Consider the following 12,892-nt stretch of genomic DNA (forward strand, 5'->3'; position numbering starts at 1 on the left):
AAAACAAAAGGCTTTGTTCATCTTGAATTTTTTAATTTTAAAGTAACATAATTTAAGCCTTATTTAACAATATACAGCCTGGTAATAGTGGTTTGAACATGATTTATATGCATAATCAGATAAGGAAAGTTATTTTTAACCTGTTAAATGGCGCAACCACTGCAAGGCCCCACTTGGGTACTATTTCTGGAGCAGGACATAAGGAGGGCCGTGAAATGATGGACTGAATTCAAGTCTCCTATTGGCCACTTTCTAAACTCTCTGGTCATGGGCAAATAACTGCCATTTTGGCCTCAGTTATCCTCCCTGGAAAATGGATGTATTAGCAGCTGTCAATTAAGGGGATAAGAGTGAGGATAAACCCATTTGTGCGTATGCCTGGGCCGCAGTAAGCGCTCTGTAACTGTGAGCTATGGCAAAGCTTTACCCCTCCTGGCAAGGGGGGAAGCAGGTGCAGAGGACTGAAAGAGGTGATAAGTATGTCAGCCAGGATCCCAAACCAGAGCCCTGCTAGTCTTCCAGGTGCACGAAGGGGTTAGAAGCAGCAGCTACCTCACGCAGCGCTCTCAAAGAAAGTGCCCCATTCAAGGAGGAGAGGAGGTGGCCAGTGCTGCCCCACCACCCAGAGCCACCCCAAGATGGCTATGGAGCAGAGAAGCTGGCAGTCATCAAAGACGAAGAGGAGCGGCTCAGATGCGCCCTCCAGTGGAGGAAGCAAACACTTCAGTCAAGGATCCTGAGGGTTCTAGACACCAACAGAGGTATTCAGTATCTGAGAGGACACAGGCAGAAAGCAAGACTGGTCCAGGGCCTCCTAAGTTGTACGTGGTAGACTGAGGCTGGCTGGTCTGTCCTCCGCACCTCACTTTCCAAGGGCCTAGGGCTCTGGAATACAGGGCAGAGACTATGCGAAGCCCTGCGGATGGGCTCTAATCCCTGGGCCTGTCCATCAAAGGCCACCACTTTCCTCCATTACCAGGATGGGCTAGGAGGTCTCCACACACAGCCCCAGCTCATGGTTTAAGAATCTGTATGTTGCTTCAATCTTCGGCAGGGTTCCTGCCAAAGCTGGACTTTTCCTGTGGGCTCCCTCAAGTCTTCCTTGGCAAGTTCACCTCTTTTTTTCTCCAGTGCTCAGCCTCACTGCCCAATCAAACAAGCTTGTCCAGATCCACAGGACCTCCAAAGGCAAAGAACAGCTTCCTGTACCCTGCTGTGCTCCAGCACCAGACACAAGCACCAGGGTTTCAGCCACCTGTCAAGCTTAAGAGTGCAGGGTTGGGGTACTCAGGGTTCTCGATGACGCCGGGCCCGAACTTGAGTTCCAGAAAGCGGCGGTAGTTGTTAGGGGCCTGTGCCATGAAGCCGGCGAACGGCAGGGAGATTAGCGGCTGCAGGAAGTGCTCCGGGAACTCCACATCCTGCCGGTGGTCCAGCCACGTGTCCTTGGTCATGACCCCATTGCGGGGGTAGAAGGGCCACAGGTCCACGTGCAGGTGGTTGCTCTCGCTGTACTGCACTCGGAAGAAGTCGCCCTCCACCGCCTTCTCCCACACGAAGCCGCGTTCGTCCACTACTGAGCCAGCCTCGGCGCCCCGCAGCTGCTCGCAGTTGCCCACGTCCTCCAGGTAGATGCCCAGGTCTACGTCGTAGTCCCAAGGGATAATGTCGCCGTGGCGGGCTGCACCCAGCAACGAGCCGCCCTCCAGCCAGTAGCGCACGCCTGCCGCCTCCAGCACGCCCACCACGTAGCGGGCAGTCTCGCGCAGCGCGCGCAGGCAGCAGGGCGGTGTCCAGCGTCCCTCGTACAGGTAAGAGGGTGTGTCGCCCGCCACTGTCCCGAAGCAGCGAGCGCTCTCCTTACTGCAGCCGAACCACTCGAGCCGCCCGCCCTCCCAGCTCACCAGGCGGATGCCCAGTGTGCGCAGTAGCGCCGCCCTCCGCGAGCGCCCCTCGCGTTCCGCCTTCCAGCGCGAGTGAGCCGTGGCCAGCGGAGGTTGGCGCGCTGCGGCGAAGGTCAAGTCCAGCAGCTGCACTGTCCAGCCCCGTAGGGCGGTCTGCAGGAAGAGGCTGGTGGCCAGAGGCCGCGCCAGGGGCACCGAGAGGTTGAAGAGGTCTCGGGAGCGCAGCAGCAGCACAGCATCACCATCCAGGGCGTCGCAGCGGGGCGCGCTGGGCGCTGGACCATAGCGCGCAGTCCACTCCCGCAGGCTGACGTTCAGTGCTAGGCACCGCACAGGGTTGGCGGTGGCCACTGGGGCGGCTACTAGTCGCGCGCTGCTCCCCCGGAGCGCCTCCACCATACGCTCCAGGTGGCCTGGGGACTCGACCCGCGCTCCATCAGGCACCAGGGCCACGAACTCGGTGGCCACGTATGTCTCTGGGCGCGAGGCCGCGGCTGGCCGGTCCAGGGCCGGCTGGAGCAACGCCAGGCGAACGTTGGGGATGCGAGGCAAGGCCAGGGGTGGGTAAGGGAGCGTGTCGGCCGCTACCACTACGGGCTGGGCTGGGTCCTGCTGCAGGAAGGAATCCACCAGCTCCGGCACCGCGTTGTCAAAGGCCTCAAACTCCCGAATCAGGACGGTGACACGGGGACCAGTGGCGGGAGTACGGCGGAGGCCCCGTGCCCGGGAGTTTCTGGGTTGGTGTTGTAGCCACGACACATAAAAGAAGACTAGGAGGTTGAGGATGATGGCGGCCGCCAGGGCAGCCCAGCAGCGGGTGAGCCGCATGGGGCCCGATGTCAGACCCTACCGGGGACGTCCAAGGCATCCTGGGGAGATAGGATGAAAAGGGAGACTGGAGCAGGTTGTCGGCAGCCCCTCCATCAAACCCTCAAACCCTCTTCCTGGATCTGATCTCAGCACTTGCCCTCCAGGACTTTCTAGGTTGGATCTTTCTGCAGCTACCTCCCATTGTTGAGTTTACTGATGTGGGACACCACATAGTTGTAAATGTACCACTGAGCTGTGTGTGCAAGGCTAGTTAAGATGATATATTTGATGTTATGTGTATTTGATCACAGTTTTTAAAAGCAGTAGTCCAAGCCGGGCAGTGGTGGCGCACACCTTTAATCCCTGCTCTAGGGAGGCAGAGCCAGGTGGATCTCTGAGTTCGAGGCCAGCCTGGTCTACAGAGCGAGATCCAGGACAGGCACCAAAACTACACAGAGAAACCCTGTCTCGAAAAACAAAATAAAACAAAAGAGCCCTCAGAAAAGCAGAAGCAGGATGGAGAGTTCAAGGAGAGCATTGGCTACATAGTAAGACTTTCTGCCTCAAGAGACAAAACAAAAACCCAAAAGCAGGAAGAGGAGGAGGAAAGAGGCAACAGCTGCTGCCCTTTAACCCCTGCACTCAGGAGGCAGAGGCAGGTGGATCTCCATAAGTTCAAAGCCAGTCTGGTCTACATAGCAAATTCCAGGACAGCCAGGGTTACGGGCCCTGTTTTCATTTTTATTTTAAAGAGTGCTGGGGGCATGGCTTAGCAATAGAAGCCTAGCCTAGAATTCACCATCGAGGAGTCCACCAAGGGTGTGGCTTTTAGCGGCATAATTGCACAGCATTAAAATGTTTCATCCCCGGTACAGTAAAGAAGAGGGGGTAAATCCCAATCAAACAAACACAAAACAGGGCTGGAGAGATGGTTCAGCAGTGAGGAGCACTGGTTGTCTTCCAGAGTCCTGGAATTCGATTCCTGGCACCCACAAGGCTGCTCACAACTGTCTGTAACTCCAGTTCCAGGGGCTCTGGTGCCCTCTTCTGGCCTCCATGGGCACCAGGCATGCATGTAGTTAGTACACAGACATGCGGGCGGGCAAAACACTGAAATAAAAATAAAGCGAGGAAGAAGCTGAGGCACAGAGAGGTGAAGTCACTTGCTCAAAGTCACACGGCAGAGAAGAGGAACATGGGACATGAGGCAAGAAGCTAGTTCTGGAATCCTACTTCAAACCAGTAAACCAAAGGGCACAGTGGTACTCACTTTTTTTTTTTTTTTTGGTTTTTCGAGACAGGGCGCCCTTCCTGGATCTCGCTCTGTAGACCAGGCTGGCCTTGAACTCACAGGGATCCACCTGGCTCTGCCTCCTGAGTGCTGGGATTAAAGGTGTGCGCCACAACCATTCGGCTGTGGTACTCACTTTTAATCCCAGTATTCTAGAGGCAGAAACAAGGGGAAAGGCAGAAAGCTATGAGTTTGAGGCCAGCCTGGTGTACACAATGAGACCTTGTCACACACACACACAACTGAAAAACCCTAGTAAATCATCTTGCTTTGTGAGATGGGATCTCACTGTGTATTGAAGGCTGGCTTTAAACTAAGAAACTCTTGCCCTTCTGACTGCTGGGATTACAGGCATATGCCACTATGTCCACCCAACTCTGGTTCTTTTTTTTTTTTGCCATCAATCACATAGCCCAATTCTTTCACTACATCTCTTCCAGAGCTCAGCTGACAGACAGGTGCTTGAGGGGCCTGAATATGCCACATGACTTATCAACTGAAGTCAGTATATCAAGTGGGTACTTACCAAGTACTCTGTGCCAGGGTGTTTTTGAGACAGGGTCTCAATGTGGGCCAGGCTGACCTTGAATTAGGGATATAGCTGAGGATGATTCTACCTACCAAGGGCTGGGCTGGGATTACAGGCATGCACCACCATCTTCCACAAGCACTCTACCAGCTAAACTACGTCGTCAGCCCCAACCCCAATCCCAATCCCAGACCCTGTGTTCAGAGATCTGTGTTCTGTGGTCCTGAGAAGACAGGCAAACCAAAACAACTTAGGAGACCAGCAGGGGGCATTAGTGAGTAACACAGGGAAGGGAGAGTGAAGCTGAGATCTTACTGGCTTTCCATCCCCCACTCCAACATCTTATATGCTAGAAGTGGTGTGTAATCACAGCTCTTGGGAGGTGGAGGCAGGAGCATTAAAAATTCAAGGTCATCCTTGAATTTGGGGCTAGCCTGGGCTACGTGAGACTGTCAGAAAAATTCCAAACCAACAAAAAACAACAACAAAACAGTGCATGAAGTCTGAGATGGCCCAGCAGGTAAAAGTGACACCGAGTCTGACCTGAATTTGATTTCCAGGACCCACACAAGAGAAGGAACGAATCAACTCCAGCAAGTTGTCCTCCGACCTCTTACACATGCACATGCACACACTATAAATATGTGATATTTTTTTTTTTTTTTTTTTTTTTTTTTTTTTTTTTTTTTTTGGTTTTTTCGAGACAGGGTTTCTCTGTGTAGCTTTGCGCCTTTCCTGGAACTCGCTTTGGAGACCAGGCTGGCCTCGAACTCACAGAGATCCGCCTGGCTCTGCCTCCCGAGTGCTGGGATTAAAGGCGTGCGCCACCACCGCCCGGCAATATGTGATATTTTTAAGGTGTATGTAAGTGTATCACTTGGATTTGGCTTGAGCCTCGTCACCCAGGTAGGTACTAAAAGGAGGTGTGTGCAGGAAAGCCTTTAAGGACACAGAAAGGGCAGTGTCTATGTGATTCTTGTGACGTCAAGGGGACTTCTTACCTCCCTAGGTTTCAGGCTGAGGGTGATCAAGGAGGGTGGCTCCACCTTGAGTCATCTGCTCTGCTGAGGGAGGAACCAGAAAACCTCAAATGAGCCAACTCCATGCAACAAAGCTCAATTTCATCCTACCCGAAAAACAAGTCGAGGACTCTTTTTTTTTCTGTTTGAAGTCCATAAGCTGGGTTACCACTTCAATTGTCTCAGGAGTGGGGTGGATGGGTAGAAGGTGTATCAGTTATCAGATCTAACTATCCTTCTTCCATGATGGTGTCCAAGGGCAGACGTGACAGCAGCTGTTACCATGACAACCTCTTCCCTAGACACATGCATCCTTTGGAGATAATCCTAAAACATCCCCTATCTTTCTGGATCACTAGAAGGTGGGAGATTGCCCTGTTATAGTAACCAGGGCATGGCTTTGGCTGTTTCTCATCTCCCTGGAAATGGTCCAGGTCCTGTAGCCATAGCAACTGTCCCACAGCAGCACTTCTCCTCTAAATAAAAACACCTGGTTGGTTTGTCCACAGACCTCCCATATGGGAAGGGGAGATGGTTACCATGGTAATGCCAACTGGGTTGGCTGGGGGAGGGGTGGGGCTGAGGCATTCTTCTTAGAGGAATGTCTTTGGGGCTGGGTTCTTTTCTACCTGAGCACTAGGTGAGGAGAGGTTGCCATAGTAACTGATGAGGATAGGGTCAGAAGAACCACCAGGGACTTGGGTTACCTTAGCAACCTCCTCCTGGTGCAATGATAGTAGAGGTTCGGGGCTCCACGTACGCAAAATGGGAGGGGGCTGGAAGAGGTCTCCAGGTTGGAAGGGGTTGCTATGACAACAGACTTGGTCAGGGCTCAGGACGGATCCCACTCCCCAAATCACCCCAGGTCGTCTATTTCTTTCTTTTTTTTCCCCCTCTTAATGAGTGAAAGTGATGGGGGTTGGTATTTGCATCTGGAGGGGAATAGGGCTCTGACACTGGGGAGAAGGCAGAAGTCCCTTGCCGTCTCACTCTTGCAAGGGGGACGATGGCCAGGGGCCCTAGGTCCTTTGCATATAAGTTGAGGCATCCCCTCCCGCTCGCTCCCCTATCCGCACCCCGGCGCGCGCACACCATCGGGGTCGAGCCCCGGGTGGGCGAGGCGCGCGCCCAGCTCTGCGCTCGCCTCCGCTCGCTCCCCTCGCCCGCCGGGAGCGGGAGCGGGAGCGGGGTCGCGCGCACGCGCGCACGCGCGGTGGGGGGGGGTGTGGATGTGCGAAGCTGCGCGTCGGCGCAGGCGCGCGAGGCACAGCGGGCGCGCGGGCCGGCCCCGGGGCCTCCATGATGGAGGAGCGAGCGGCCGCCGCGGTCGCCTCGGCCGCCTCCTCCTGCCGCCCTCTGGGCTCGGGCACGGCTCCCAATCCGACAGCGGCGGCCCCGGCCTCCAGCCCTGCTCCCGGGCCCGGCCCGGTAGGTAAAGGAGGTGGCGGTGGCGGCAGCCCGGGCCCCACGGCGGGTCCGGAGCCCCTCAGCCTGCCTGGGATCCTGCACTTTATCCAACACGAGTGGGCACGCTTCGAAGCCGAGAAGGCCCGCTGGGAGGCCGAGCGCGCCGAGCTGCAGGTGAGCGCCGCCGCCGCCCTCCCGCGCCCCCCGGCCCGGCCCGCCCCGGCCCGCCCCGGGCCCCGGCCTCGCCTCACCCGCCGCCGCCGCCGCCGCCGCCGCCGCCGCCGCCATCTTGGAGCAATGGCCGCCGGGACGGCCGGGAGGGGGCGGGCGGGGACGGCGACGGGCCGGCGGCGGGGTCCCCGGGGCCTCGGGGCGGGACGCGGGCCCGGACCGGCCCGAGGAGCGGAGCCGGGCGGAGCGGGCCGGGAGCAGCCCCGAGTGGGAGTGACGGGCCCAAGCCGAGGGGTGCCCGAGCGGCGCGAGTCGGGGTCCTCGGGGACAGGGCGCTGAGAACGTGCATGGGGGGTCTGCGTGAATAAAAACGCCTCGCATCCGAATCCTAACCAGATGCTAGCCGCCAGGGTGGGATGGACGAGGCCCCTTTTGGGGTGACACACTCTTGACACTTACTGGATGCCGAGAGTGAGGAGGAGAAGTCTTGAGAGCTGGCATGGGTACCTTGAGGGGAGTGTCTGGCCTGGAGGGATTGAAAAGTGGCCGCGTGAGGACCGATGAGGGTGGGAGGGAGGTTTATGGGAGGTGTCCCAGGATGAAGTATCCAAGAAGGACACTTTGGGGGATGTGTGGGTACCATGTAGGGAAGGGACCGTTTGGGTGGAATCACGGAGTGGGCAGAGGACGTATTTTAGGAATCCCGAGGGGAGCTTGAGGGTGGAGAGCGACAGTCTGGGGTCTTGGAGGCAGTAGAGCGATGGTTCTGGTATGAAGGATGTAAGGATGTTAGGTAGGAAGCTCTGAACTGTAGGGACGTTGGTTGGATAGATCCAGTGTGAAGACAAGCGCACCTGTGATGGACCCAGTGAGGAGGAACCGAGGTGCCTTTGGGTGATGAGTTAGGGGGAGAGACAGCATGAGGGGGACCTCCATGAGAGAAGTATCTGTGCAAGGTCCTGAAAAGGGGCTTGATGGTTTGTGGAGAAGAAACGTGCCAGGTGATGGTTCATGGAATAGGAAGGAGTTGGGCTGGGCTCTGTGACCTTGAACAAGGTACTGTTGGTGGGTAGTGGTCTTTCAGATCTACGAATCAGAAAGGTGAGCACTTGAAGGCCTTCAGGGACGGGCCACCAGGAGTCAAATGGTTCCTAGGCTGGGATGTTAACAGAAATAGTCAATACCTGGCTTCTGGCAGTCCATCTTTGTGTTTCCAGTGTGCCTCGTTCCTGTCTAATTGAAGTAGGGCTCCAAATAAGTGACTGATTCGAATTTTGTCCATGGGATGGATGAAGAGAACATCCTGCTTTCCTCCTATCCTTAGCTGGTGGTAGCTGAGGCTGTGGTGGGAGAGAAATCCTTATGTAATTGCTCCTCGTGTTGTGCCCAACTCTAACTAATTAAGGCTCTTTCCCAGCATACATCTCATCAGATCTTCTCAATACCCCATTATGTAGACAGGGCCAATGTCATTACCTCACTCAGCAATAATGACAGCAGCTGCTATTTGTTCAGGGCATATTATGTGCTGGACACTGTATTAAGTACTGTGGTACATGATATCACTTAATTCTTGTAGCACTCTGAGAAGGGAAGATGGGATCCCTTCCTCTCTGTTTTAACAAGCAGAGGAGGATCGGGGTTTGGGGAAGGCAGGCGAATACTGAGGATCACAGCAGTGAGTGGCAGTGCTGATCTTTCCCCTCTCTGATACTCAGCATAGGTGAGAAAAGTCTCCAGGGAAGCTTAGAGGTCTTGGCAGGTCACCCAAGCCCTCAAAGCAGACTGAGGACTGAATCTTGTCCTCTGGAACTTGACAGTGTTACCCCGCCCCCCCTTGCTGTATAGCCCAAGCTCAATTCAAACTTGCCATTCTCCTGCCTCAGCATTCTAAGTGTTGGGATTACAGGTGTGTGCTACCTCTTAATGAGAGGTATGTGTCTGTCCCCTCACTTAGTAACCTTTTGTGGAACTCGTGGAGCGTACTTTGTAAGAGGCTCCAGCGTCATCATTTTGTCCTTTTGTTACATTGTAAGTCAAACATCAGGGGTGTGTGTGTGTGTGTGTGTGTGTGTGTGTGTGTGTGTGTACATGCACAGAATGAATGGGATGGGCTAGAATTATACCACTTTGTGACTTCATCAAGTCTCCTTTTCCTGTCAGCACAGAGAGCTCTTTTTTGATAACGGCATAGTATTCCCGTGGGTATTTAGACCATAGCTTATTTATTTTGACCCTTGTCAATGGACTTTTAGGTTGTTTCCACCTTTCCAAACCTGTCAGAAATATCTCTGAGGCCTCAAGAAACAGCTCAGTTGGTGAAGCACTTGCTGGACAAGTGTGAGGACTTGAGTTGATTCCCCCAGAACCCACGTAAAGAGCAGGCATGGCGGCACACACTTGTAATCCAGTATTGGAGAATAGAGATGGGCAGGTTCCCGGGCCTCACTGGCCAGTATGCCTGCCCACTAAGAGCTCCAGGCTAGGAGAGGTAAGTGTGCCTGAGGAATGGTGCTTCTGCATACATGCATTCATATACACACACAAGATACGGCTTTGATGACTGAGTTTATCCTGTGTGAGTGTGAGACAGAGTGGTGAAGTAGATGTCTTTAAAAAATGATGATTGATCTCTTTTGTACTCCTTTTTACATTTTTATTTTATTATTTTTGTTTGTTTTGTTTCAAGACAGGGTCTTACTATGTAGCTTTGGCTTTCCTGGAACTCACTGTGTAGACCAGACTAGCCTTGAACTCACAGAGATTCACCTGCCTCTGCTTCCAAGTCTTGGGATTAAAGGTGTGCACCACTATACCTGGCTAGATTTTAATTTTAAAAATTAAGTTTGTTTGTTGTGGAGGTCAGATGACAAATTGCAGGAGTTGATTTTCTCCTTCCACCATGTGGGTTGAGGCAGGGTCTTGCTGTGTGGCTGTGGCTGTATTGGAACTTCTTATGTAGATCAGGCTGGCCTTAAACTCACAGATAACCCTCACCACCACACACACACACACACACACACACACACACACACACACACACACACTAACACACCTCTAGCTCCTGAGTGCTGGAATTAAAGACTCTTGTTACCACATTTGGCCCCTTTTTATTTTTGAGTCAGGTCTTACTCTAGCCCAGGATGGCCTCAAACTCGCAATCTTCATGCCTCAGCCTCTGGAGTGTTGGAATCACAGGTCTGCACCATTACAAGAATAATCCCATCCTTTGTAATGGGTGTGCATCAACATTTCTGGCAAGCAGCTTCCCTTCTCACTCACCTTTCTTCCGTCCAGCGCTCACACTTTCTGAAGAGCAGTGTTGGTACTGCGAAGCTGGCCTTGGCTGTTTATGATACAGTGCTCAGGACATGTGTGGGAAGAGGGCTGGCCAAGAGATTCCAGAGTTCAGAGCAGAGAAGTAGTGGAGGTGCACTTGGATAATAAGTAGAAATGTGTTGGGATAGGTGGCTTCTTAGGAGCAGATGATGTGACTCTTGCCCCTCAGAACCTTCTAGACCAGCAGAAGAGGCTACTCTATTCAGGAGACTGCAGAGAACTCTCTGTGCTCATGCATAAAGTCGATTGTGGGGCTCTGCTCTGTGCTTCTGAGAAGGGAGCCCTGGGGAGAGCTCTAACCTGATGTTCTTGCAATGGAGAGAGTAGATGAGGCTCCAGGGAGAAACCTCAGCCTCCTGGGCACTCTGGGACCAGTAGAAGCTCTCCCTGTCAGGAGCTGTGTGAGCTATAGGCTCCAGGCCACACACTGGATGGGAGGATAGGAAGATCTGCAGCAGGAGCAGCTCTGTGTTCCATGAGGATGCTGCCTTAGGGGAGCAGCCTGGGAGAGACGGCAGCCCCAAGATGGAACTCAGGGTATTGGGGCCCTGTGGCTGGAGGGCGTGGCACTTCTAGCTCCCGGCTCCCCTGGTGTCCCCATGTAGGAGACAGGCCAGTGCCAACACTTCCCCAATCCAAGACACTTCAGCCACATCTTCTTGGTTCTCCGTCCTCTCTTCTCTACCAGAGGAACTGCTGGGAAGAGGACAGCAGACTGAGACGGCACTCCTGAGGCCTCCACTCAGCTGGTCTGTCTCAGTTCTTCTGGGTTTAAAGCAGTCTTTATTGGATTTATTTGTTCATGTGTTGGCCGAGATTACCGGCATCCGTGCTACCATGCCCCAATTTATGTGGTGCTGGAGATCAGATCTAGGGCTTCATGCATGCTGGGCCAGCACTTTAACAACCTCAGCCCAGTCCCAGGGTTTCTGTAGCGGCTGCTTTTATTGGGGTGCCTCTTCTTTGAGCTTTGCTAAATTCACACTTGGTTCTCCACATTGTGGTTGTAATGACTTTGGTGCACACATCTGGTTATAGCTTTCTCCTGTGGCTTCCCTGTGCTCTTCCTGTTCATCTCTGTGGCCCATGGCCCTTTCTCTACTTTGTTCACTAGTCCCAGTTCACATTCTGATGCCGCCTTGCTGTCCTTGCACAAGGACCTTTAGTCTGCCCTGCCCTGTTGACTGTCTGCCTGCAGCTCCCCTCCCTCCCTTCCCTAACTTCTGGTCAGCCTCAGTTCTCTGTTAACCCTGGGTAAAACGGGAGGTGGGAGATAGCAAGCCTGGGGCACAGGGCAGGGCAGATAGGCCAGGGCCTTGCTAGCCCCAAGGAGAGGATGAACAGCATGAGTGCACAAACCAGGCAGGTCAGCCTGTGAGCTTTTGGGGGAGCCCTGGAAGCACTTGAGACCTGTGATATGTGGGAAGCAGGGCCCCAGGAAGATAGCCGTCTGCAAGGACCTGGCCTCCCAAGCCTCTCCCTGATGGGTCTTGGTTCAAGGGTTAGGTCCCTTTAACTAGCTGGGATTTTGAATTAGTGGACGGGGAGAGAAAATGAGGAGAGGCAAAGGCAGGGGCTGATAGAGCAGCTCTCATTGTGGGTTGGAGCTGCATATGAGAGAGTGCCCCGTGCTCTGTTCTCTTAGAGGAAGGCCCGGATGAGCCACTTAGTATCTGCAGCAAATCAGCGGCAGAGCCACACCTGGCTCTCAGGCTGCCTTGGGCTGGAACAGTGGAGCCATTCTGGGAAAGCCAGCAAGAGCCCTGATCTGGGCTTTGGTAGAAGGGCTTCCAGAACATGATTGGGGGTGCCTCGAAGGCTGTTGGCCCAATGTCTCTAAATGGCCTCTTGACAGACTGGAGCTGACTAGGGCAGCCCAACTAGCAGACAGGGAGGAGAGCTTGGCAGGAACTGTATGCCATGTCTGTGGCACATCTCCTCATGCCCTGGGCAGCATAAAGCTTCGAACAGCTTCTGCATTGTAGCGGGAGCTGAGCCCAGCCTCCTACTCTTGTCCCTGAGCGCCAGAAGTAGCTTCCTACGCCTTCCAGCAACAGATGCTCTGAAGGAATAGTGGGATACCACCTCCACCAGCAACCATAGGGACAGCAGCTGATGGGAGGAGGGAGGAGTCCAGGGCCGTTAATGCTTAACACCCCCAACCCATCCCTGACGTAACTCCTCAGAAGGCCATAGCCAAGTCAGGCCATGCTGCCCCTGTTTGAGCTTCTTGGGTTAAAAATGCCTCCTCAAGCCGGGCGGTGGTGGCGCACGCCTTTAATCCCAGCACTCGGGAGGCAGAGCCAGGCGGATCTCTGTGAGTTCGAGGCCAGCCTGGTCTCCAAAGCGAGTTCCAGGAAAGGCGCAAAGCTACACAGAGAAACCCTGTCTCGAAAAACCAAAAAAAAAAATGCCTCCTCAG

General features: G+C 54.1%; 2 protein-coding genes across 8 annotated transcripts in view; one reads left to right on the forward strand and one right to left on the reverse strand.

Moving 5' to 3' along the window:
* On the reverse strand, positions 1-8,426 carry Fkrp (fukutin related protein). 3 transcript variants are annotated; one of them, XM_052760631.1, is made up of 3 exons: positions 8,316-8,426; positions 5,536-5,598; positions 1-2,773 (listed from the first exon to the last, which is right to left on the reverse strand). In XM_052760631.1, the coding sequence occupies exon 3, from the start codon at positions 2,730-2,732 to the stop codon at positions 1,248-1,250; it is 1,485 nt and encodes a 494-aa protein (XP_052616591.1). In that variant the 5' UTR covers positions 2,733-2,773; positions 5,536-5,598; positions 8,316-8,426; the 3' UTR covers positions 1-1,247. The 3 variants fall into 3 exon arrangements, with proteins under 3 accessions (XP_052616591.1, XP_052616590.1, XP_052616589.1); XM_052760630.1 differs by lacking the exon at positions 8,316-8,426 and adding an exon at positions 6,261-6,699; XM_052760629.1 differs by lacking the exon at positions 8,316-8,426 and having other exon boundaries at positions 5,536-6,699.
* Strn4 (striatin 4) overlaps positions 6,817-12,892 on the forward strand; it is a 24,924-nt gene continuing 18,848 nt past the window's right edge. The window contains exon 1 of one of the 5 annotated variants that reach the window (XM_052760625.1): positions 6,817-7,134. In XM_052760625.1, coding sequence (XP_052616585.1) covers positions 6,853-7,134 — 282 coding nt within the window. In that variant the 5' untranslated portion in view covers positions 6,817-6,852. Of the gene's footprint in view, positions 7,135-8,381; positions 8,496-8,531; positions 9,623-10,188; positions 11,220-12,892 lie in introns of those variants that run through there. The other 4 variants (XM_052760624.1, XM_052760627.1, XM_052760626.1 and 1 more) reach the window with 4 other exon arrangements.

The sequence above is a fragment of the Peromyscus californicus genome, unplaced genomic scaffold, assembly GCF_007827085.1.
Source record: "Peromyscus californicus insignis strain IS unplaced genomic scaffold, ASM782708v3 Scaffold_4__1_contigs__length_199733344, whole genome shotgun sequence".
NCBI classification, from domain to species: Eukaryota; Metazoa; Chordata; class Mammalia; order Rodentia; family Cricetidae; genus Peromyscus; species Peromyscus californicus.

Excerpts from the sequence above, each read along its gene's own strand:
- Fkrp (XM_052760631.1), bottom strand. The coding sequence starts at position 2,732 with ATGCGGCTCACCCGCTGCTGGGCTGCCCTGGCGGCCGCCATCATCCTC.